At 41.8% G+C, this 25938-nt stretch overlaps 1 protein-coding gene across 18 annotated transcripts in view; it reads right to left on the reverse strand.

The window, feature by feature from the left end:
* The window catches only part of SOX6 (SRY-box transcription factor 6), an 841142-nt gene that overhangs the window by 94408 nt on the left and 720796 nt on the right, over positions 1 to 25938 (reverse strand). For all 18 annotated transcript variants that reach the window (XM_060261709.1, XM_060261715.1, XM_060261714.1 and 15 more), the window contains 2 exons: positions 22753 to 22933; positions 17509 to 17693 (listed from right to left, as the gene is read on the reverse strand). In XM_060261709.1, the coding sequence (XP_060117692.1) occupies positions 17509 to 17693; positions 22753 to 22933 (366 nt within the window). The remainder of the gene's footprint in view (positions 1 to 17508; positions 17694 to 22752; positions 22934 to 25938) is intronic.

The following is a 25938-nucleotide window of genomic DNA, read 5'->3' on the forward strand; positions in this document are numbered from 1 at the left end:
CCCCAGAGTCAGAAACGACTGGTACTTGCACAGGGGACAACCTTTACCTTTTTTTTTTACTCTACAAAAATACACATAAACTTTCCTTTGAGCAGAGAGAACTAATTGTGTGGTTTTTTTGGCGCCTAGCTTACATGACACCCCCCCCCTTTTTTTTAAAGGAATGTAGGTCAGACTCATGTGTCGCTTAATAGTAAAGGTGCTTTATATAAGTGACTTTATTTCTCCAACAAAGTGAAAAATCCAGGTTGTTTCAGTTTGTATTAAGCTGCTGGATTTGCACAACCCTCCTTCCGCAAATTAGCATTTAATAGAGGGCATCAAGCAATGTATTTAGGTGAAAATCTGTTTGTATCTATTAGGCAGTGACTCACCATACTTAAGGCATCATCATGCACAAGTGGGATCACAGGAATGCAACACTCCTGAAGTGACTGAGAGAAGCTAGCTAGATTTATTTTGTATGCTTATGTTTTTAAACTTGTGTCTCACTTTTCTCTCCAACTGAGATCCAAAGTAGCTTATTCCATTGTTTTCCCTCCACCTTACCCTCACAACCACTCTTTGAGGAAGGTTAGGATGAGTGTCCAAGGTGACTTGGCATACATCTACAGAAAAGCAGGGATTCAAACCAAGTTTTTCCATGTTCTAGTCTTGCACTCTAATAACTACACCACACCAGCTTTCATAACTGACAGCTGTGGTAACTTCAGGGCTCCTGTTGGTTCTAAAGCAACCCTACCTAGGGTTCAGACCAGCAGGAGCTACAGTTGAAGTACCCTACAATAAGGGTGCAGAACAACAAAAACAAACAGCCAGATTTGGAATCAGGTTGCATGCTATTTTATATCAGAACTACAATTAATTGTATCAGGAAATGATAGTCTTTCTGTTAGCTTCAATGAGAAACATATTTTTCCAAGAGTAATTATCACTCCTATCCACCACCTAATCACTAAGGTGTCCTACACACATCTTAGATGGAGTGAAACTGACAGGGGCTGTGCAAGGGACATCCAAAGTATCTCACCCTTTCAATTTTCAGAGAGTAAAAATAATTGAAATGCTCATTTATAGAGCTATTGCAGGCATGTATGAGCTAAAATGTAAGAGGCCTATTCCTCCCCAAGTGGCAGGATTTCTTGGTTGTCTGGAAAGGGTTTTTTTGCTTGTTTTTTACAAAATGGATAAGTGAAGCTAAATAGTCCCACCCTCTAGCTGTGATACCTCATTGAATTTATCTCAGTGTGGCTTATTTCTTGTATTGGAAGTTGACTAGAAAACAATGTGCCAAGCACTATAGCAAAATTCAGAGTTCAGTTCTCTTGACTGTCTTGTCTGGTTTTGTTTAAAAATAAGCCACCACCCTGGTTTGTATGTATGAATAAGTTTAGCTGTCTGTCTTTTCCATGTACCGGAGCTAATGAGATCAGAGTGGGGGTAATCTGTATCAAGGAAAGCTGTGGTTACTTAGTACATCTAAATTTTGTATATACAGTTCTGCGATTTAAGAATCATTGAAAAAAACAACATTCAGGTGTTCAATAAAAAAAATCTCTAATGATATCTGGGTGATTTTCTAAGCTGATGTATGTTCAGTATCACAGTAAAGTCTTTATTATCTCTAAATTGTGGGATTGCATAAATGCATGCACATGGAGGGGAGCACAATGTTTTCCCTGCACCCGCAGTCTCTATAAATACAAGAGGGAGAAAATGAACAAAATGAGGGGACTCTTTCATGCCTTTCTTTACTCTGCCTACATCCTTTTATTATTATGCTCCTCTGGCAAAAGGTCTTAAGCAAAGTCAATACAGATCCAAAATAAAACAGAGAGCAGTAAACATTAAACTACAACATTGCAAATTAAAATCCACCTCTGCAAACGGCTTTAAAAAAGCTCAAGTGCTAAGAATTTGGCAACAGAATGTGTTCTTTCTGAACTGGTGTCTACCAGCCAAAAAGAGATCATGTCAGGATGATTTAGTTTGCTAGTAAGTCTTCTGACTGAGTATTGTTGCTTGCACTGACAGTTTACTGATACTGAATTACTCTCTCCTAGTCCAGCGCTCTAACCACAACACCACACTTGCTCTCTTTATTTATATTTATGACTCAAAATTATTCAGATAGGGGTCTGATCAATAAATTTCTGAGTGTACATCCCTACGTAACAGGGCAGGGCTACAGAGAAGGGAGATCAATGAGACACTTGTCTGTTTCAGTCTTTCAGAGGCGTTAAACTTCCAGCTGCTGTTCTGCTGCTGTTCTTTAGTATATACAGTATTATTGCTTTCAAGCTTCACAATATTTTCTTTTATTTTACAATATCACAATTCAGTAGTGTTCTTAGCCAAAGTTAAGAGTCTTAAAGTTTCATTGACTGCATCAAGAGAGATTTACAATGTTTTTAATTGTTTTGCTCAAAGCAGTAGGCAGCTGTTCAAGTGATCAAGACACTAAAATGGTGCACATAAAGTTCAACTAATGCTTCTGAGCCTGTGTTTCCTTCCAATATGCTTCTCAAATAGTCCCACATTCCATCATCATCCAAATATATGTGGGTCATAGCAATTCCTAGTCTTGAGATAGTGTGGTATACGAAATCTCCATGTGGTATTCTTTGCGCCTCAAGTGGTAATGGGTGGCTGAATGCTGGGCAGAGAACAGAAATACCACCGTATTGGGGTATAATAGGCCACAATTTAATTAATTACAGCTGTAGATGACACTGTGTGATCCCCCTGCCACACAGGGGTGAGGACAGGGTGGTGGTCCCTGAGCTGGTCCCTTAAAACCTCCCCATCTTGGATGATGGGAATGCAGGCCCAATCTTTCTCCACAAGGATCCATCCCAATGCCAAAAACACTATCAAGCTGTGACAATAGCAAAGGAAATAAAAAGAACCTGCAAATGAGTAACAACAAACAACACATGCAACTAAAGTGAGGGAGGGTTGTGTGGGAAGCCACCCAGGATGAATACAACCCAACGTGCTGGGAGCTGTAATTAAGCCAAGCAGGCAGACAGATTGACGACTGTTCACCTCAGATCCATCGGTCTAGCCCCATCCCGAGAGTCAGCCTGTCCAACCCCCTGATTGACTGACCAGGGAGGAAAGTTGCAGTGGCCCATGCAAGTCACTCAGGACTCCAGAAAATGCTAGTGCACTTTAGGAAGATGGCACTTGCCCAACAAACTGCTCACCTTGTGGTGTGTAAATGGGGGGCCCCTGGTAAGTTGGGAACCTGTTCATATTACCATTCTTATGTTCTAGTCATAAGACTCAATAATTTTTAAGTTGTCTTTTGGGGAACCCAGGCATGTTTAGAAGCTTTTCAAACATTCCTCAATAAAAATGGCAATGATACACAACTTTCACTAATAGGTTGACTATCTCCTCCCTAATTATGTACCATTGCTTTAAAAGGCTGAGTGCATTCTATCTCACATACTCAGTTAAAACAGGTAGCAGTGGACCCCACTGACCTAGATAATGCCCAAATAAAGTGAGGGTGTGCCCTAGAGTATGTTCTAAAAGTTTCTGTAACATGTAACACAATTCTGTGTGTGGTGGGTGATTCTTAGGAAGAATCATGAAGGCTCATAAAGCTGAGAAGTTATCACTGAGCAGCATGAAGAGCCAGGAATCAGTTTCCTAAGTAACAAATGAGTCAGGTGCCTCCAATGACAAATGAAACCACTGTGCTTTCCATTGTTACATGTAATTATATTGTTACTAGGAGTAAGGCCTGTTGTGAAGAAAAATACAATGGGCTCTAGAAGGAGAGTTGAGTCACCCATTAGGCTTTTATTATATCTACTAGGAGTAAGGCCCGTTATGACAAAAAATACAATGGGCTCCAGAAGGAGGCTCTGGGTGAGTGCCTGCCACCCTTGCTGTCTTCCCACCCACCCACCCAAGTGAAGGCATTGACTCCCCTTCCCACCTCAAGGGGAGCTGATCTCTTCCATCTACAGAGCAGTTGTAAATCTGAGTGATCACCAGTGGTTCCCCAACAGGAAATGACACTCTATGCATCTGAGGTTTTATCCCTCCTCAAACCCCACCCTTTGTAGGCTCCACCCCTTAAATCTCCAGGAATTTCCTCACCTGGAGTTGGCAATCCTATCTCCTTCCATTTATATGCCCCTCTGACTTCAGGTTTCCATTGCCTTCCCCCTTCCTGCAGCCTCTACATAGGAAAAGGATAGTCTTTCTTCACAGCATAAAGGGGACCAAAGCAGCTTACATCATTCTCCTCTCCTCCCCCCCCCCCCTTTGATCTGAACAACAACCCCGTGAGGCAGGTTAGGCTGAAAGTCTGTGACTGGTCTGAAATCACCAGTCAGCTTCCACAGTCCTCACCTGGAGATTGACAACAGTGGTTCCCCAAGAGGAAAGACCTCTCCCTCAGAGGCCTGTAGTGATATCTTAGAAATTTTCCACCAACCTGGAAAGGTACCACTAAAAGCCTCTGGGTGAGTACCCCCCCCCCAGCCTTGTTGTCTTCCCACCCACCCAAGTGAAGGCATTCACTATCCCCCCACACACACACACAAATCTCAAGGGGAGCTGATCTCTGCCATCTGGATAACTGTTGTAATTCTGAGTGATCTCCAAACCTCACATGGAAATTGGCAACAGTGGTTCCCCAGGAAGAAAGGTCTCTCCCTCAGAGTCCATTCTATCATATGAGTCCACTGTAGCCTAATTTGAATAGAAAGGGTGAAGAGTGTTTACAGGTGGAAAGGAAGCTTTGTATAGTATTGGTTTGTTTATCTGCTGCTGTGGAACTGGCCCCTCCCTGTTGTGAATGAACACTCCTTTTGTGTCAGTTGAAGAGAAGTAACTGCTACTGTTTTGTTTCATGAACATGTATCTCACAGTTTACTGTTTGCTTCACTGTTTGCTTTGTGGCAGTGTTGTTTGGGGTGGTGGGGAGACCAACTGTCCTGGACTTCTTACAACGGGCCCTGAGGAGAGGCAGTAGTGATCAGTAAGCCTCCAGGAGAACCTGTCAGCCGAGAACTGTCTCCCTCAAAGGTCAATGGCCTTCTGGTGGGGTTCTTGCCTGACAGGGCCAGTGGTGGGCAGGGGAGAGCAGAATCAGCCAATGGCATGCCAGAGACAGAGTGCAAGCCAATTCTGTGTAGGCCACATCCAACCAATAAAAATTCTCAGATTTGCCACCATAGTTGGGCTTTTATTTATTACTGATACTAATTTTATATCTTAGTTGTAATACACACAAAAATAATACTGATCATTACTACAATGAAATCTACTTAACGTCAGGACATGCATTATTCTATGAAATAACAACAAGATAAAACTACTGGGAAAATATTCATAGAATATTGCTTGTTTCACTAACTGTTGAACTTCATCAGTACATCCTGCAAAATTTTTCCAGGTAAGCCTTCACCTGCATGATCAATAGCCACATGTGATTGATGGAGTCCAAAAAGCTGTTATATTGAATTACATACATTTTCCATACATTTAATAGTCTCTAAATACATTACACAACAGCAGACCTTGTCTCCTCAAAAGGGCCGTTACGGACTATCAAGTCAAACTCATTTAACCAATAGACTGTAACAACTCCATTGGCAAAACATACCATTTTTAAAATTTCCCAGCTGCATTTTACATATAAACCAACAGGACTTGTGTTAGGATTTCATGTTAGGATTTAAACTGTGTACATTTGTGTCTACTAGCAGCATATTTTAGGACTTGCTTTTAGATCTAATGACCACCTGCACTTAGCTCTGAAGATAATATACTAATGAATACTCTGAACTAACAAAACTAACAAAATTTAATAAAATTTTATGTCTAGTCCCTTGCTTTAAATATGCAGTGCACTGTGAGAACTATAAAAGAAGAGGCATTTTAAGATGATTCTAATAGGGGCATTTTTAGCAGTTCCATATACGAGTATACATACACCCAAGTGGGAACTAGGGATGGGCATGGAACATGAAAATGGTGGTTCATTTTGTTTTGTGGTTTGTTGGATTACCCAATTTGGCAGTTTGTTTCATTTTGTGATTTGTTTGTTTTTTAATTTCCCTGAACAATTTGTGGTTCATTGGTTCATTCAGTTTGGGAAGGTGTGGAATGGCCCCCAAATGGGCTAGAAAGTGCAGGCATATTGTGATATGCCCAGTGAGATGATGAAGAGGTTTTTTCCATGTGATAGAGCATCCCCTGGTGATGCGCCCAGCACGATAACATCACTTCTGGGTGATGTCATCACACTGGGCACTTTGTAGCGCACAAGGAGGATCCTCCATCAATAATGACACAGGCGAACTGCCCAACGAACAAACCATTTTGTTTTTATTTTGTGCACAGCACCATTTGCTAAACCGATTTGTAACAAACCACGAATTGGCCATTTTTAGCATGAATCACAATTTGTGCTTCGATTAATGCCCATACATAGTAGGAACCTGCAAAGACTTGTGGGAGGCATCTCATTTCCCCTTCCCTCACTATTTCCTCTTTCCCTTTCCTGAAAGCCCCCACAGCCTTTTCCTTTTCCTGCTTCCTTCTCTCTTCTAGGGTTCCTGACTACTATTTGGGGACTGAAGATTTCCTGGAATCAAAACCAGATTATCCTACTAAAAAGATTTATTTATTAAATTTGACTTTTATACCACCCTTCCCTATAAACAAGGCACAGGGCAGTGTACAGCAATAGATAAATAACCATATTTATACTAATTTAAAATTAGAACATTGGAATTACAATAAAATTAGTCAGTTTGATCAGATGGTGGTCACACTACTAATTGTGCCACTGCCTTGCAGAGGGGAGGCAAGGGGTAAGATGCCATCGCTGTTCTCAGCCAAATGCCTGGTGGTAAATCTCTGAGTTACAAGCCCTGCCCAACTGTATTAAGTCTCACAGGACACAGATTTCGCTTGGTACAGAGTTCCACCAGGTTGGGGCCAGGGCTTTTAGTGCAGTTTAGTGTGGTGAGGGTATAATGGATAATCGATCTGTGGGTATCTGGGGCTTGAAGGGGGAGCTGTTTTTTGAGGTAGAGGCATCAAATTTTCAGCATAGCATCTGGAGCCTCTCCTAAAAACCCTCACCAAATTTAAAAAAGATTGGACTAGGAGTCCAATTCTATGAGCCCCAAAAGAAGGTGCCCCCCTCCTCCATTATTTCCAATGAAGGGAAGGTAAAGGAGTGTAGTCCCTTTAAATGTGATGGTCAGAACTCCCTTCAGAGTTCAATCATGCTTGTCACACAACCTTGTTCCTGGCTTCACCCTCAAAGTCTTCTGGCTCCATCTCTAAATTCCCCACATATTTTCTGTCAGATCTGGCAACCTTTTAAAAGTTGGATTTCAGCATTCAAAACTTACTTAGGTTATTTCTGGCATGGCAAGCTACTCAGCTCATGGTATGAAGTACTAGAAAACTTGAAAAGTAATTGCTTTACAAAAAATAAAAGGCTTGCTCCAGTCTTCCTGGGGCAGAGAACAGACTTTCTCTGTCATTTCCCCACTTGGGTCCTGAGATATAAGTAAAAAGTGGGCACGTACATATTTTAAATATATGAATATAAATATATGCATACTGTGGCTGTAGAGACTCAGGACCATTCAGATCTGTAGGACAGCTGAGCGCATAACAAGGTCCATAACAAGTTACTCCTTCAGATGGTGGCCATTATAGTCCAGCACAGATGATCCAAAGATGCTGAGCATTCTGTATAATAAAGCTTCTATAAACACACCCACTCACGATGTAGCCCATATTCAGCCCCTACCCAAAATCCAACAGTGAGGCAATTAGAAGGAAATTGTTTGGAAAAGGTTGAAATAGTAAGTTGTTGTTATTTGTTGTTATCTGAAATAATTAGCTCTTTCCAGAATAAAACCTAGTTGTTTGGATGCACATTTTCAGAATCTCTTTTTGCAGAGTTGCTGAAAATTAGTCTAGGAAAAACAGAACATTTTCGAAAGAACTTATACAAAATGTTAAATCTGATCCTCATAGTAATGGTATGCAGTATATGTTACAGTGATAATTTATGGCCCAATTATCACTGTCCATGCTGATGCTGAATAAGTCTGCCCATGATTTAGCAGCCTAATCTTCAAGATTCCGCTAATGCAAGCACCATACTCTTCACAACTACAGATGCCTATGCAGCTCTGTAAACCAAAGGAAGTCACTTATGTTTTTCAGTGCTTTTTAGAGGAACAGATTTATAAAGAAGGCAATAAAAGGACCAAGTCTAATCAGGGTCAGTTTGCAGTTTGAATTCTGGACTTCCAGTGATTCTGAACTATCTCCCTTCTCTTCTGGCACCATACTGCTTTGGTTTATCCCCTCATTTTCTCATACATCTTTGTGCCTTTAATTTTCTGTTCAAGTTATTTTTTTTCCTGCTTTTTTTTCTTTTGAGACCAATATGTTCTTCTGGAAGCCAGTTCTGAGTCACCTTTTTCATGTTAATTTTTCTTTCAGCTTTTTTTGTTCTGTCCATTCCCACCAACATTCAGATCACTTTTCAGTGATTGGACTGTTGTGGCCAAACTACTTCCTCTGCTTCACCCCACCCTGAAAACAAGCGGTTTCATTTTCTTTTTTTATATATCAGCACTAAAATGTTAATATATAGCAAGAGCACTGTAATAACTGGCTTTGCAGGTTCTCTGCGTTCCATGTTTTCACTTTTCAAAAAAAAGAGCAAGTCTCTAGTTCCTGCACTTGCAGAAATATATGGGAAAAGGCATATCTCCATGAAGTAAGGAAACAAAAGACTTTTTAAAATGAAAGCTGGGAACTGAGAGAACCAAAGCCTATTATTACAATAGGGTTGCCAAGTCCAATTCAAGAAATATCTGGGGACTTTGGGGATGGAGCCAGGAGACTTTGGGGGTGGAGCCAGGAGACATGGGGGTGGAGCCAGGAACAAGGGTGTGACAAGCATAATTGAACTCCAAGGGAGTTCTGGCCATCACATTTAAAGGAACCGCACACCTTTTTAAATGTCTTCCTTCCATAGGAAATAATGAAGGATAGGGGCACCTTCTTTTGGGGCTCATAGAATGGGACCCCCTGGTCCAATCGTTTTGAAACTTGGAAGATACTTTGAGGAGAGTCACTAGATACTATACTGAAAATTTGGTGCCTCTAACTCAAAAAAACAGCTCCCCCAGAGCCCCCGAAACCTCCAGATCAATTCCCCATTATACCCTATGAGAATCAATCTCCACATAGAGAATAATGCTCACACCATCCCAAGAGGAAGCCTTTCAATCAGCGACTGAAGCCTCCGGAGGTAGAAACGCACATGGTCCTCCGGGGGCGAAGCTCCCCCCCCCCCCCGCCAGCCAGACTCCCAGAGGAGACGCCACCCGGCAGCCGGAGAGGATGCAAGGACTACAGGTCCCAGCATGCACCTCGCGAAGGGAGGCCGGACTGGAGCGAATAGCAGGCCGGCGGTGGGTGGGTCTTTGTGACCCGGAGGAAGGGAGAAGCCTGAAGCCAGGCAGGGAAAGAGACACGGCGCCTTTTCATTCCCCCCACCCCCGCTATCAGATTTTTAGAGAGCGGGGGATTAGGCTGCTAATCCAGGAGTCCCCCGGCAGGGCGGGGGGGTTGGGAAGCCTATATTACAATGCTCTAGTAATAGAGCAATACTTTACTGCTGTTCTGAAAAATGAGGAAATGCTGTGTCACAACTGATGATAACACTGACAACAACAGCACCCTCTCTTGAAAATCCTCATTATTGAAGGCATGTACAAAAGCAAATAAACTTCCACATCTGAGAAAATGCAGAAGGAGGGCAGACGTGTGGAAGGACCATGCCCAAATCGATTCCAGGGCTTGTGGGTCAACTGCCAAGGAAATTAGGAGTAAGCTGAGCATGCGGAAATGCCCTCTGTTGACCTTAAGCACAAGGTTGGCCTTCACAAAAACTTCCACATTCAGCCTTCAATTCTTTTGATTTTATGTTTCACAAATTTCTTTCACTGTGGCAATTTGTATTAATTAATTTAAAATGCTATCATTTAAACAAAAGCTGTTGCAAATACATATTTATTATGTAAATACATATATTTATTTATAGTTATGAATTTGTTTTATGAACCATGCTTAATCTTCCATTGTTGTTAATATGTTGTTTTATTGTTGTACATTGCCCTGAGTCTGCTTGTGGGATTGGGCGGGATACACATCAAAAATTAAATTAAATTAAATTCTGCGGGCACAAGGCTAAGCAATTCCCTCTTACAAGCACAGACCCTTATACCTGTTTTGAGAAATAGGAAAAGGTAACATAAATCCAAATGAAAAGACATCTTGTCCTGTCTTTGAGAATTCAATTTGCAGCATTATTTTCCTTTTGTGCATGGAACTATAACTAATAAACCTCAGACAGCTACACTTTGCCCTGCCAAAAAGATGTGAGGACTGCGGCTAGTGCTACCAGCTCCTGATTTGGGCATAAATTTGACTGGAAGGTTTGTTACATTTTAAAAAGTAAATTAGGTGGACAAGAACATCTTTAAGAAAAAATGTGTCCTTAGTTTAACCCTATTTGCTAGCAATAGGGCAATTAACAGACAGCTTTTATTATCTTGTATTGGTTTTCCACGCAAATGCTATCCAGACCAAATATTCTTTCAATTTGTTAATTACAATATTTTGCCATTGGATTTTAACTTTGTACCATTTTGCATTCTAAACCACAGCCCACCAGCTCACTGTACCTCATTCCTTGTCTGAAGAAGTATGCATGCATAATCCTTTTACGCCTTGGTCATTCAAGGGCCCCACTGCCTCCCTGGCTGGACTTGTCCTTTTAGGGTAATTCCACATTAGCCTTTGCTCCAGCCTTGGTGCTTTGTTTCCCAGGGGCAGATGATGGTTTCCACATTTCTTGACCCAGAGCAGCAGTTTGACCTGCCTCTAAAGCAGTGCCACCCCGCATCTAGGAGATCGTCATTTTGCAAGTTTATTTTTGATGCGGTTTCAGGGTTCGAAATTTATGTGCGGAACTCATGCCAATGCGCTGTCAAACTTCTTGCATCAGTAGAACACACCCACATAACTCCACACCCATGATTCCGCCCAGTTATTTCATCATACTTCCTTAATTTTACTCCCTTTGAAAATTATCCAATATTTTCCTGAAATAAAGTATTTTTTAAAACAAATCATGTTTCGCGTTACAACGCGAAAAATATATAACGATGTAACGCAATTTTCTTTTACCGAATACATTCCTTGCTTCCACCCGCCCCCATTCTTTATGGTATTCCACGTGATTTTGATAATGTGTCATTGCATTGTGATTACTTTCTTCCCCCCTTCGATTAAAATCACTTCTGACTATTATAATTTTTCTTTCAAATAAGGTTGTTACAACGCAACTAAATAAATAGCGATGTTACACAAACTGCTTTAAAGATGCGCGATAGCCACCTTTATCGATCCCGCCCCCCCGTATGGCCTCAAACGGGAACAGGAATTTGATTATGTTTATATGTTTATATTTTTGATAGGTTGGGGAAACTTTCTCCCAACTCCTCTGCATAAATCTTCCCCCCCACACACACACACACTTTCATGCATCTGTTTGTAATTTGTTATAGCTTTTAATGGAAAACTGTGTGCTTAACATTCAGCGTGTGTGGATAAAAATGGTGGATCGCCGACTCAGATTTCCCGGGGCTTAGATAACCTGCCAATGGCAGGGCGAAAGGAAAACACGTGACTTTGCCAGTATAATGCCTCTGGCATTACAATGTAATGCAAACAAAGTCGATCGCGTTGTAACGCGAACACGTATGCGTGTTAAAAAAAAGGGGGGGCAATGTATGAGGGAGGTCGAAATTGCTATGATTTAATTTGTCTCCAGGAGCAGCAGTAATGCGGAATCAGAACACAAGGAACAGACTGGGAACTGAATCCAGGAGAAATCCTCTAGTGGACTTGTCCTTTTACTCCATGACTCTCAAGCTTACTAAGGAACCTTTGATGAGGAACTTTATCAAAAGCTTTCTGGAAGTCAAGGTAAACAACATCTATTGGGTCCCCTTTGTCCACATGTTTGTTCACCCCCTCAAAGAACTCTAACAGGTCAGTGAGGCAAGATCTTCCCTTACAGAACCCATGCTGAGTCTTCCTCAATAACTTGTGTTCATCAATGTGCCTACTCATTCTGTCCTTGATAATGGTTTCTACCAACTTTCCCGGTATTGAAGTCAGACTGACTGGCTTGTAATTTCCCCGATCTCCCCTGGAAAACTTTTTAAAGATGGGGGTGACATTTGCTACCTTCCAGTCCTCAGGAACGGAGGCAGATTTCAATGAAAGATTAAATATTTTTGTCAGGAGATCCACAAGTTGACCTTTGAGTTCTTTCAGAACTCTTGGATGTATGCCATCTGGACCTGGTGACTTATTAGTTTTTAATTTGTCTATCAGTTATAGGACCTCCTCTCTTGTCACCTCAATCTGACTCAGGTCTTTCAACACCTCTTCCAAAATTAGCGGTTCTGGAGTGGGATGCATACTTTTAACTTTAAAGGGGGTAAATTCTCTGAGATGAGGAGGCATGTGAAGAGGAAACTGAAAGGAAAGATAAATGCAGTCAAAACCCTTGGGGAAGCTTGGAGGCTATTTAAAACTACAATCCTAGAAGCTCAGATAAAATATATACCACAAGTTAGGAAAAGCACAAACAGGTATAAGAAAAGGCCTGCATGGTTAAGTTGTTCAGAGTGGTAAGAACCAGAGAGGATTGTGAGGCACTCCAAAGGGATCTGTTGCGGCTGTGTGAGTGGGCATCAATGTGACAGATGAGGTTCAGTGTGGACAAGTGCAAAGTAATGCACAATGGGGCCAAAAATCTCAGCTACAAATACAAGTTGATGGGGTGTGAACTGGCAGAGACTGACCAAGAGAGAGATCTTGGGGTCGTTGTAGATAACTCACTGAAAATGTCAAGACAGTGTGTGATTGGAATAAAAAAAAGGCCAACGCCATGCTGGGAATTATTAGGAAGAGAATTGAAAACAAATCAGTCAGTATCATAATGCCCCTGTATAAATCGATGGTGCAGCCTCATTTGGAATACTGTGTACAATTCTGGTCACCGCACCTCAAAAAGGATATTATAGCAATGGAAAAAGTGCAGAAAAGGGCAACTAGAATGATTAAAAGTTTGGAACACTTTCCCTATGAAGAAAGGTAAAAATGATTGGGGCTCTTTAGCTTGGAGAAACGTCGACTGCGGGGTGACATGATAGAGGTTTACAAGATTATGCATGGGATGGAGAAAGCAGAGAAAGAAGTACCGTATTTTTCGGACCATAAGACGCACCCCCCCCCCAAAAAAAAGTGTGGGGGGGAAGTGTGTGCGTCTTATGGAGCGAAGGTACCTTCCTCCGGGGGGGGGGGCGATCCGCTGCCTCCACCTCCGATCCCGGCGCTTGCTTTAAGCATCAGAGCTGGAGCCATGCAGACAGGCACGGAGGAAGCACCCGCCCCCTCCGCAAACCCAGCGCTTCGCGAGCGCCGGCTGTGGAGGGGGCGGTGTGCTTTCTCTGTGTCTGTCTGCCTGGCTCCAGCTCTGATGCTTAAAGCAAGCGTCAGGATCGGAGGGTTTGCGGTGGGGGCAGTGTGGAGCGATCCCAGCACTTGCTGGAAGAAGCTGGAGCCAGGCAGGCAGGCACGGGGGAAGCACCGGGATCGGAGGCGGAGGCAGCGGATCACCCCCCAGGAGGAAGGTGCGTCCTATGGTCCGGAGCACCTTATGGACCGAAAAATACGGTACTTTTCTCCCTTTCTCACAATACAAGAACTCGTGGGCATTCAATGAAATTGCTGAGCAGTCAGGTTAGAACGGATAAAAGGAAGTACTTCTTCACCCAAAGGGTGGTTAACATGTGGAATTCACTGTCACAGGATGTGGTGGTGGCTACAAGCATAGTCAGCTTCAAGAGGGGTTTGGATAAAAATATGGAGCAGAGGTCCATCAGTGGCTATTAGCCACAGCATATTATTGGAATTGTCTGGGGCAATGATGCTCTGTATTCTTGGTGCTTGGGGGCGGGGGCAAAGTGGAAGGGCTTCTAGCCCCGCTTGTGAACCTCCTTTTTCTTTGGCCACTGTGTGACACAGAGTGTTGAACTGGATGGGCCATTGGCCTGATCCAACATGGCTTCTCTTATGTTCTTATGAAAGCTTATATTCTGAATAAAACTTTGTTGGTCTTAAAGGTACTACTGGACTTCTGGAAAGAGAGAAGGACAACACAAGCAAAACACAAAAACCTATGAGACTCCCACTGGTTGCCAAACTTGTGCTGCCAACCCTACTGCCATCTCATCTGAGGGTCATTCTTAGATCTTCAAACCTCATCCTGCATATGAATGAGTTGGTACTATCAGAAATGACCCTGCTGCCTTATGTGAAGATTTCCTAGGACAGACAAAAGGAAATACATCTCAATGCAGCGAGTAATGAGACTGTGGAATTTGCTGCTGTGGCCACAGTGATGATAATAATAATAATAATAATAATAATAATAATAATAATAATAATAATAATAATAATAATAATAATAATAATAATAATAATAATAATAATAATAATAATAATACTTTTTATTTATATCCCGCCCTCCCCGCCAGGGCAGGCTCAGGGCGGCTTACAACATAAAAATACAATATACATCAACAGTTATACTTATAAAATCATCATTAAAAACAATTTACAAGATTTACAATTCACAATGTACAAGATTTACAATCATCATTAAAAACAATTTACAAGTTATATTAAAATTAACATTATGGTGCTATATTATGGTGATTCCAAGAGTGTAGATGGACATAAACAGGGGAGAGCTCTACTAATGATTACTAGCATTGGTGACCTGCCACAGTACTGACAACTGAGGTCAAGGCTCTTGAAGGCCTTTGGTTGGTTCCACACTGGGCCATGAGGTCTTTGGGGGTATGTGGCCCCAGCAGCAGCTGTAGGCTGGCCCATCACATTTCTACTGGGCAGCCTGGGGAGTAGTGGCGCTCTGGGCAGATCTGAAGTTTGGAGTTTTCACTCTGGTCTGCCCCTCCTCTACTTAACTGGGCTGCTGTGCAGTTTTCCCTCCCACACTCCCTGCTTTCTTGGTTGTCACAGGTTGCATTTCAGTTTAATTCTGCTTGTTGTTGACTTTCTTCACCACAGCTTGACTGGTGGTTTTAGCATTGGGACAGATCATTTTGAGGGGGGAGACTGTACCTCTGTACCCACCTCCCCCATTCTGGGGACTCCTTTAAGCATTCAGCAGCATGCCCAGGTCAGGACCTGTCAACTGACTCTCACCACCAAATGGAAAGGGAACCACACAGCAGCTGGTGCCTACATGAATCCTGGGGCACACCACTCCACAGCCTCTTGCCCCCAGCAGGTGGGCTGTGGGGGATGCAGTATCAGGCAGCAGGCAGGTTGTCTGATGCAGGATCTGTCCCAGGATGCTGCACCAAATCTCTTGTGGTGTATTCAGTAAACCTGTGACCTGTTTTATCCAAACTGGCTGGGGTCATGGTGCTTCTTCTCTCACCCCTTGTCCTTGGCTCTGGGCCTGTAAAAGGAAACCTCCAGATATAGAGGCAGCAAACCTCTGAATAGCAGTGCTAGGAGGCAACAAGGGATAGGCAGAAACCAGCTGACAAACTAATGTTCATCATGAATTTTGGCTGGGTTGTGAAGCAATGTTCACAAATAAAAGAACTGCCATGAATTCTGGTGCAGTTCATGAAAAGTAGAAAGCATTGCTCTTCACAAAAAACAGCAGTTTGGCTTAAATAGCTCTGAGCAGTCCTACCACTGAGCTGTTTGGAAACCCCTGCTTTTTGCTCTTCACAAAAAAAACAGTAGTTTGATTTAAACAACCCTGAGCCACTTGTGGGAGGAACGGGGTATACATTAACAGAGAGAGAGAGAGAGAGAGACAGATGCTTTGAGCCATTTAAACCACCCGGGATCAGGCCTTCTCCATTGCAGCCCCACTGCTGTGGAATCAACTCCCAGAGGAGGTACGGGCCCTGCGATGTTTAGACCAATTCTGCAGGGCCTGTAAGACCTACCTCTTCAACATAGCCTTCACCTAATGCTGAGTCAAGAAAGTCTCGTTGGACATATTTTAGTCACTGAATTTTATTAAAGACCTAAGTTATAGCACCACAATGTTAATTTTAATGTAAGTTGCTAATGTTTTAATGCTGATTTTATAATTGTAACTGTATTTATTATGTATGGTTTTATTGTATATTATATTCATATGTTGTGAGCCGCCCTGAGCCTGCCCTGGCGGGGAGGGCGGGATACAAATAAAAAGTATTATTATTATTAAATAAAAAGTATTATTATAAACCAAATAGATGAGTGGCAGTCCCGCCACAGCTGTTTGGAAACCCCTGCTTTCTGCTCCCTGTGAAAAGCCACGGAGAGCAGAAAACAAGGCTTTAAACTTTCAATGGCTCATGAACCCATGCAAACTGGGTTTGTGCCTCATGAATCAATACAAACTGGGTTTGTGGTTCGATTAATGGTTCAGCCACGAACTATGAACTGGACTACAAAAATGTGATTTGTGCCCATCCCTAGAGGCAACACTAAGTTAAGCTTTTTTTGTTTGTTTTAACTGTTCAAGGCAACTCTTTGACTGTTGCATGAAACAGTATGCTGGATTAGATGGATCACTAGTGGTAAAGCTGCAGTACTGCAGTTCTAAACTCTGCTCACAACCTGAGTTCGATCCCGGCAGAAGCTGAGTTTAGGTAGCTGGCTCGAGGTTGGCTCAGTCTTTCATCCTTCCGAGGTTGGTAAAATGAGTACCCAGCTTGCTGAGGGGAAAGTGTAGATGACTGGGGAAGGCAGTGGCAAACCGCCCCATAAAAAGTCTGCCGTGAAAACATTGGGAAAGCAACGTCACTACAGAGTCAGAAACGACGGGTGCTTGCATAAGGGACTACCTTTACCTTTACCTTTTAGTCTGATCCAGCAGGATTCTTCTTATGTTCTTATGTTTTAGATATCTTCAGATTGTTTCACTGGAGAACAAAACTCTCAGACTTTTCCACATTAGCATCACAGCTTTCACAGTGAACAAAAATGGGTATGTTTGAACACTACTAATTTGCACAAGTGATATTACTGTATTTTTCAAATAAGCTCAACTGTTCAGTACAACAGATCTTTTACCCCATCAGTGCTCGGTCCACCAAGCTATGTCACAGGATATTTTTAAATTATTTTTGGAAGCCTTAACTACCTTCTTCTTGAAATAGTCACAACACTATCCTAATTTTTAATAGTAATATAATAATTCTATTTAGTGATGATTAAAAACAGCAAAGAAAAATTTCTACAATAAATTTACAGGCAATTTGACCAGATAACTTGGAAATATAAATGATTAGTAGAAAAGAGAGAAGAGATATGCATTACCTTTTCGGTTCTACAGTTGTTTAAACCTATGTTGTTCATGGAGGGAAGTTTTCCATCAATGCCATGTGGTTGTTGCTGCTGCTCCCTCTGGATCTGTTCTCTCATTTTTCGTGCTTCCTGAATGGCTTTCATTACTGTATCCTGGTCCCCAAATAGGGCAGGTGAGTTAAGACTAGAAAGGATGTCTACAAATAACAGAAACAAAACCTTTATTGAAGGCTATTTTTGAAATATGATTGTAAAGTATTATATAAAACATGCCTCTCCTTTTCAGGAGTGCCCAATACATTAGTTTTGAAAAACACATTCATATTTTGGTTGTTCAGATTAACTTTATAAGCCATATAATAACGCTGTAATATTAGTCTGCACTTATTTAACCATCTAGTTTGAACTACTGATTTGAGGGAAGGTAATGAATTCTTACGACAACCCTGTGAAGTTAACCCTATATCACCTTGCCTGCAGCACTTCAGCTATGAAGCTTTATCATATTATTTAGTGATTTAAGAATTTGAGCCTTCATAAGATAAAAAAATTCAGAATCATAAGAAAACAGTTTCTCTCACACAAACACACCAACTTCCATTTATTACTAAGAAAATAATGATTTTCTAAGCCACGGGGTCCAAATAAGACGTTTTAAAATGGAATATAAACGAACTACCAAAATACAGATATCCATTTCAATAATATTCATATTTTAATTGTTGTTTCATTGTGACTGAATAACTCTGGATTCTACACATTTTAGTCATGGAATGGCATGTTACAGCATGGGTGAGAATACAAGAGTTATCACATTAATATAAGTCCAAAACTGCAAATAAACTGAGACACAATATTTTTATTCTACCATGATCAGATACTTTTAAAAATACCAGCAGGTTTTAGCATGAAACAAACTCTCATTCCTTTCACAGAGGGATTCCATTGTAGAGAAGTAATAATAGTAGTAGTAGTAGTAGTAGTAGCAGCAGCAGCAGCAGTAATAATAATAATAATATTTTGAAGGGGTGTCTATGTTTACACCAGAAACAGCGGTGAGGATAAGCTGGTATGAGTTAGTATGCTGTACCAATAAGAAGTCAGCTGAAACAGTGACTGTGAGGAGGCTTGGAGGATGGGAACAACTTGACATCCTTTAGTACAAGATGGGAGGAGGCTCACACCCTCCTAGTATGTATCCAGATCAGTCTCCTAGCACAGTGATCCCCAATCTTTTTGGCCCCAGGGCCGGCCCACCAACCACAGCCCCAAGGCCAACAGAGTGGGGGCACCCAATTTGGCCCCCCACAGTGCCTCCTCCTCCCCCATTTCCCTCCTCCCTCCTTTGCCCCCTCCATGCAGTCTCACCTCCTCGTCCTCCCCCTTCTCGTTTTCACCATTTTAAGGCCAGGGAAAGTGCCATGAAGCCCCTCCCAGGCTGACCCCCCCCTGCCGATCAGCTGATCAGGCAGGAAAACCGCTGAAGCAGCGGCGAGCAACGCTGCCCTTGCCTCTTTCTCACTTGGGGAAGAGGCAAGGGCAGCATCCTTCACCACTGCTGTGGCAGTTTTCCCAGTCTATCAGCTGATTGGTGGGGGGGTTGGCCCGGGAGGCGCTTCACAGCCCCTTCCCCGGCCATAAAATGGTGAAAACAGAAGGAGGAGGCACCGCGGGGGGCAGGGCAGAAAGGCTGTGCAGCCCATTTCAAACAGGCTGCAGCCCGGTACCAGTCCCTGGCCCAGGGGTTGGGGAACCTTGTCCTAGCAGACTTAGTAATTAAAAACACTGCCAGCATGCTTTAGTGGGCAGCAGTAAGAGTAGCTGGGGCTTTCTGGGCACAGAAGATGGGGAATTCTATGTGTATGTTTCTTCTTCCTCAGTTCAAGCAAGACTTAAAGACCTCATTCCACACCGGGCCACTCAGAGCAAGACCTGCTTTGCCCATGAAGTGTAGTGATTGGTCAGCCATCCACCCAGCCTGTCTGTTTGTTTGATGGGAAGAGAGATGAGGTTATCCTCAGAGCTGGGCTTTCTTTCTCCATTTACAATTAAAGGCTTTAAAGAAGGGAGGTATCAACCTTGGAGTCCAGTCGATTTTTGTATCCTACAGAAGAACCCAAAGCATTTGGTCTGAATGGGTGCCTTTTTATTCTCTCTCTCCAAGTCCTATCCAGAGGCATCTTAGTGCTTGGGAGGGGCAACAGTGTGAGGACTTCTAGTGTCCTGGCCCCACTAATGGACCTCCTGATGGCATCTGGGTTTTTTGGCCACTGTGTGACTCACAGAGTGTTGGACTGAATGAACCATTGGCCTGATCCAACATGGCTTCTCTTATGTTCTCATGTTCATGAGTTGTCTGCATGCTACACTAGATGCCTCCTTAGTGCCTTAAAAACTCCTTGATTTTGTGGTCTGAGGCAAGAGCTTTGAGAACATGGAAGGTGGTACTCTGCTGGACAGAGAAGAGAACACTGGCAAAGGGTGGTGAGATCCCTTTAAAAAGGCACAGAAAGTCAATGACAATTATTTGTATGTGATGGAGACTTGTGTAAAAATCTTGCTTCTTATCTGTACCTTTTAGTCCGTTATCTGCTTTTTTGGTAAGTTTTTTTCTCTGGTGCAAATTAATAATTAATAAAATTACCTGTAGTCTGTTGGTTACCTTTAGTCTGGTGTTGGTCAGTGGACTATGCAGGTTTACGTAGAAATAAATCCCACGGCAATGATTGGGCTTAATCCCAGGTAAGTGTTCTTAAGATTGCTCTGTAAATCTGGTAGCCATGAGTCACACCAGGATCTACAGACTACTCTTGGACTAAGGGCATTTATTCAAGATCAAATTTTCATGCACTAGAACCCACTTTTCCAAATGCTAAGGATGGTGCACTATTTCCTTTGCTACTCCTGCCCTCTCTCCACTACTCAGTTTAACGGGACTTAACACTAAGTGTTTTTAGGAATGCAACTTTACATGCTTGCAGGAAAAAAAATATGTGTTAAGACCTTCTGAACTGACTTCTTTGTGCATTGTATTCTTCGTGCTGCTTCTTTTCTAAGATTGATTTCTAACTGCGGGGACATGAGTTTTTAGATTTAGACTCAGCTGGAAAGCTATCAGTGGAAGAAGCAACAAAATTGTAGCATTTGTTCTGCAACATCTACACTGAATTTCAGTATTACATTATGGGAAATGTTTCCCTAACATTTGTGATAATAAGTTCAGGTGTTTATACCAACATTAAGAGCCCCGTGGCGCAGAATGTTAAAGCTGCACTACTAAGCTCTGCTCACGACCTGAGTTTGATCCTCGTAAAAGCTGGGTTTTCAGATAGCTGGCTCGAGGTTGACTCAGCCTTCCATCCTTCTGAGGTCGGTAAAATGAGTACCCAGCTTGCTGGGGGGAAAGTGTAGATGACTGGGGAAGGCAATAGGAACCCACCCCGTAACAAAAGTCTGCCGTGAAAACATTGTAAAAGCAACGTCACCCCAGAGTTGGACCTTTCCTTTCCTTATACCAATATTAAAGTATTACTTTATAATATTGATTGTAGCTTTGGGTATGGCAGTCTTGCACAGTAATTCATTATATAAATGAGAATCAGTAGTAGGGAGTGGCAGAAAGCCAACAGCATCCTTAAAAACTTTTATCCCAAACCAAAAAAAGAAGACTTAAGGAATTTTAGATTTTTTTTTTGCAGCTTATTGTGCTGTCAACTATATAATAATTTTACATTCTTATCCCAACCAACATTTTGGAGACTCCTATAAGACAAGAAAATAAATATAAATTCTTTCAGTTACATGAGCCTAAATATGTTCACGTGGTCTGTCAATGCTCAAAACTACTTGCCGGAGAACTGGACTTGGCTCTTTAAGAGCATGGCAAATACAAGAGAAGATACAGCCAGAGTTTCTCCAGCTCCAGTTTCTATTGTCCAATTTTAGGAACACCCTACAACAGTCTGAAAAGGAAGAACAATGATGGAACAGATGGAGGATTAGGGTACCAAAAGCCAATCGCTTAATATCCAGTTATAGAAGAGAAGAAGAAATTGGATTTATACCCTGCCCTTTACCAATGGCAAACCACCCCGTAAAATGTCTGCCATGAAAACATGAAAGCAACATCACCCCAGAGTCGGAAATGACTGGTGCTTGCTCAGGGGATCTTTCCTTTCTTTTACTACCTGAAGGACTCTCAGGGCCTTTCCCTTTCCTTCCCCATATGAGATAGGTGGGGCTGAGAGGGCTCTGACAGAAACTGCTCTTGAGCAGAACAGGTCACTCCAGCAGGTGCCAGTGGAAGAGTGTGGAATCAAACCTGGTTCTCCCAGATAAGAGTCCGCACACTTAACCACTACACCAAACTGGCTCTCATAGCGCTTGTAAAGAAACATGGTTTATATTGCTTATGTTACTTTATCTGGTGTTCCAAGGTAAACCCTATATAATAAACTTTACAGGAATCACTTCTGAAAGACAGGACAAAATGACTGTTAGCAGATCTCCCTCCCCCCCCCCGCCCCCTTATTGGTAAACTTAGAAACGTGATTTTGCACAGAAGCAAAAACCCAAGCTGTCACAAGACTATGAGGCATTCCGCACTAGACCTTTAATCCTGGTTCAGCCCTGTCCCAAACTGACATTCTAAGCTTGAATCATAGAATCATACAAACCAACTCTATGAGTTTATGATTCTATGATTCTATTGTAGAAAATCAGTTTGGGGACATGGCTGAACCAGGATTAAAAGTCTATGTTTTGTGGGTCCTTTCCTGTGTGGACTGCACCACTCCAGGCTGTTGTGAAGATAACTGAGAAAAGGACAGGAGCTGTTGTTGAACGGTATATGACTGTTGTGTGGGACAGGATGTGCTAAATCAAACACAAGGATCTCAAGAAAATGATTCAGAAGCACACCTTTAGAAATCAATGCTCTCATAGTACCACACTTTCCCTTTCAAAATCAGGAGTGTAAAGTAGACTGCTTTGTACTTCCAATTAGTACCTGCTGGTTGCTGGGATTCTTGCAAAAGATGGCAGTCTAAATGTATGATCCATCAAAGCATTTCTTACATTATTAATCAAAAGAAAATGCTCAGGATCACTTAATGTTATTCAGTTCATTGCTGAGATCCTGAGCATGCACCCTTTAAAATATATATACACTGGCTGATCATGCGACTGAGTTGGGGTGTGGGGGAAGTAGTTAGTCCTTATCTGTTCTAAATAATCCACATTTCTTCCTTTCTTTACCTAGAGAAGATCCTCTTCCCAGAGCTGCACCAATAGGGCTGGGGAGTCCACTTTTATTAGCCACATTCACTGGGCTTGATTTACTAGTAGGGAATAGGTTCTGTGTTGGTGACGTCGGGGATTTGACAGGTTCAGCTGTCTTGGGTCGGGCTGAAAGATTCAGTGGCTGTGCAGCATCATCCTAGAAAAGTTTAATGTAAATAATTATTAGAAAAAGACAAATGAAACACATTATCACTTAGGAAGCCACAGCTATTTTACACCTCCTAGACAATGCCAGATTCTCCAGTAATAATAACAAAAGAAGCTAATTGTCTACACTCCTTAAAGATTCCATGAAAGCAAAACCTCATTAATTTCTTTATGCTGTGCCTCTGTTTACATAAACTATGTGGCTGGATCATTCTTTTTGACAAATTAAAATTTGAATTAGCTTGTATTATTGCTTAATTTCTTAATGTGTTTTCTGAGATTTAAATTAACCCAGGGCATTTACAAAGAATTATTTAAAATACTTTATAACAGCTCAGTTGTGTTGTATCTACTCAAAAACTTCTTAAAACTATAAAACAGATTATGTGTGTGCGTGTGAGGGGGGATAATAGTGGAGATATAGGTGAAATTAAACAAAGAAAAACATATTAACAAGCATGTAGAATAGTTTATCCCTCAATATCCAAGTCTCTGTTGCAGCTTTATGTTTGCACATGACATCCTGTGTAATTTGTCTCTGCAGAATTTCATTTGTGTTCCTGACCAAAGATCTGGACGAAAGAAATGGTAGTACATTTTATGGCACATGGTCAAATCCTATGGCAGGAACAAGGGTTAGTGAAGATAAAACAGCACCACTTTATTGAAGAGCCCCATGGTGCAGAGTGCTAAGCTGCAGCACTGCAGTCCAAGCTCTGCTCACGGCCTGAGTTTGATCCCAGCGGAAGCTGGGTTCAGGTAGTCGGCTCATGGTTGCCTCAGCCTTCCATCCTTCAAAGGTTGGAAAAATGAGTACCCAGCTTGCTGGGGGTAAAGTGTAAATGACTGGGGAAGGCAATGGCAAACCCAGGGCTTTTTTTGAGCAGGAACACACAGGAATGCAGTTCTGGGTGGCTTGGTGTCAGGGGTGTGGCCTAACATGCAAATGAGTTCCTGCTGGACTTTTTCTACAAAAAAGCCCTGTGTGAAACAATGGTGACATCAGGGGATGTGGCTTAACATGCAAATGAGTTCCTGTTGTTTTTTTCCTACAAAAAAAGCTCTGAGCAAACCACCCCGAAAAAAGTCTGCCATGAAAATGTTGTGAAAGCAACGTCACCCCAGAGTCAGAAATGACTGGTGCTTGCACAGGGGATTACCTTTATTAAAGAGGGACCTCTATAAAAGTTAAAACAGCTTGATAGTGCAGTTCTGCTCTGCTGGTCATAGTAACACTCCAATATTTACTTATTTACTATCAGAATTTGACAGTGCAGTTTTGCACAGATGAGCAACAGCTGCAGAAGCAGACCCTCCCCTGCAAAACCTGCCCACCTTTGCCATACTCTGCAAGAGCTGGGCAGAACAGCTGGGCCAGCGATGGTAGTTGCTGCCACTGCACTAGTGCAGTAGCATTTGTCCTCTTAGACACTTTTCTGCCAGTATCTTCAGATCTACAAAGCACAGAACTGGATCACTGGTTATCTTGTTATGTAGGTAAGACAGGCAAGACTTAAGGACCCTAACTCTCATAAGCAGCCAGTTAAATGTTTTCTATATCTGTGTATTGTATGAAAAGAAGCAAAGAAAATGTATTGCAGACAGCAGACAACACTTTAGTATTTGTACAGTTTTGTTTAAAACAGTCCATTATTCTTATATTATACATCCTACTCATTTTAATGTTCTTAAAGTGGAATTTGAGATAAGTAATATGATGTACTATTTTTTTTAAAAAAATAACGTATCTCTCTTTAATTTACAGCATATGTACAAGTTTAGACAAGCAATATATATATATATATATATATATATATATATATATATATTCCTGCAATTTTAAGTGCCATTTGCTCTGTATAACATTTTGTGTCAGTGAAAAGAGAGAACAAGGATGGAAAACTCACTGAGAAAACTCTGAGCTCATCTAATCTTAAGAAACATCAAACTTTTGGAAAGAAGGAATCTAAGAAACTTGTTCTTTTGATCTACTGCTCCCTTTTGCAACGAAACCTTGCCCTGTTCATTGGAGAGATTGTACCCTGTGTTGAACTTGTTAGCAATCAGCCAGGCACAGCATTTTTGGAATAGCAGAATACTGATTTTCTGTAATTAAAATGAAAAGAGCCTGGTAACATGGCGCTCTCATTTAAAATATGCCCAAAGCTGAGATATGCTGGATATAAGGGTGCATCATCTATATTTCAGCAGACAGCACTGAACACTTCAAAGGTTTGAAATATATGAAAGAATACAATAATGCACTCCATTATCTTATCATTGCCATTCTCCTTGCTGTCAAGTCAAGATTCTACATGGTATATCTTGTCATATATAATGTATTATATAGGCCAATGCAACAAATAAGTAGCTATTTAAAACACTGAACTCCTCCTATGTCTGATGTTATTGCTGTTCAATTGCCATAGATGTATTGTTTCATATTTTGTAGAAGTCGCTGGAAATGTAGCCCCTTGGTCAGTCCTAGGGAGATAATAGTAATGCACTGGGGGAAATGATGATGGCTTGTCAAAAATTTCTTGGGCATATCCACACAGCTGTTGCTTTGGAAATTTAGATGTCTCATTTCATTACATCTGATCCGATAGTCCCTACATGCAAGGGCTCTTGTTCATGTTCCCTAGTCCACATGGTTGAAGGAGGGGAGGGGTTGTTGGACCCACATGGGTTGGGCAGCTTGCCAAGCTCAGTGTGGATTGTCAAATGACAAATGGAAAGGTGGATCTGCCTTTTTCTTGGACACTTACAATGTTCCTAGCTATACACTGAGGCATCTAACCAAGAATGTGGGATGCTTGTATACAAATGTCTCTTTTAAGCATTAGCAGGAACATGTGATATTGTCACAGACAAATGTCTTGATTTGTATACTTTCCTTTAAAACAAGGATAGTCTAGCTCTCTTTGATGAGGCTACTAGCTATTTATTTATTATTTCAATTTATATTCTGTCCTCCCAGCAGCTAGAGAACTG

This window comes from Heteronotia binoei, chromosome 21, assembly GCF_032191835.1.
Source record: "Heteronotia binoei isolate CCM8104 ecotype False Entrance Well chromosome 21, APGP_CSIRO_Hbin_v1, whole genome shotgun sequence".
NCBI classification, from domain to species: Eukaryota; Metazoa; Chordata; class Lepidosauria; order Squamata; family Gekkonidae; genus Heteronotia; species Heteronotia binoei.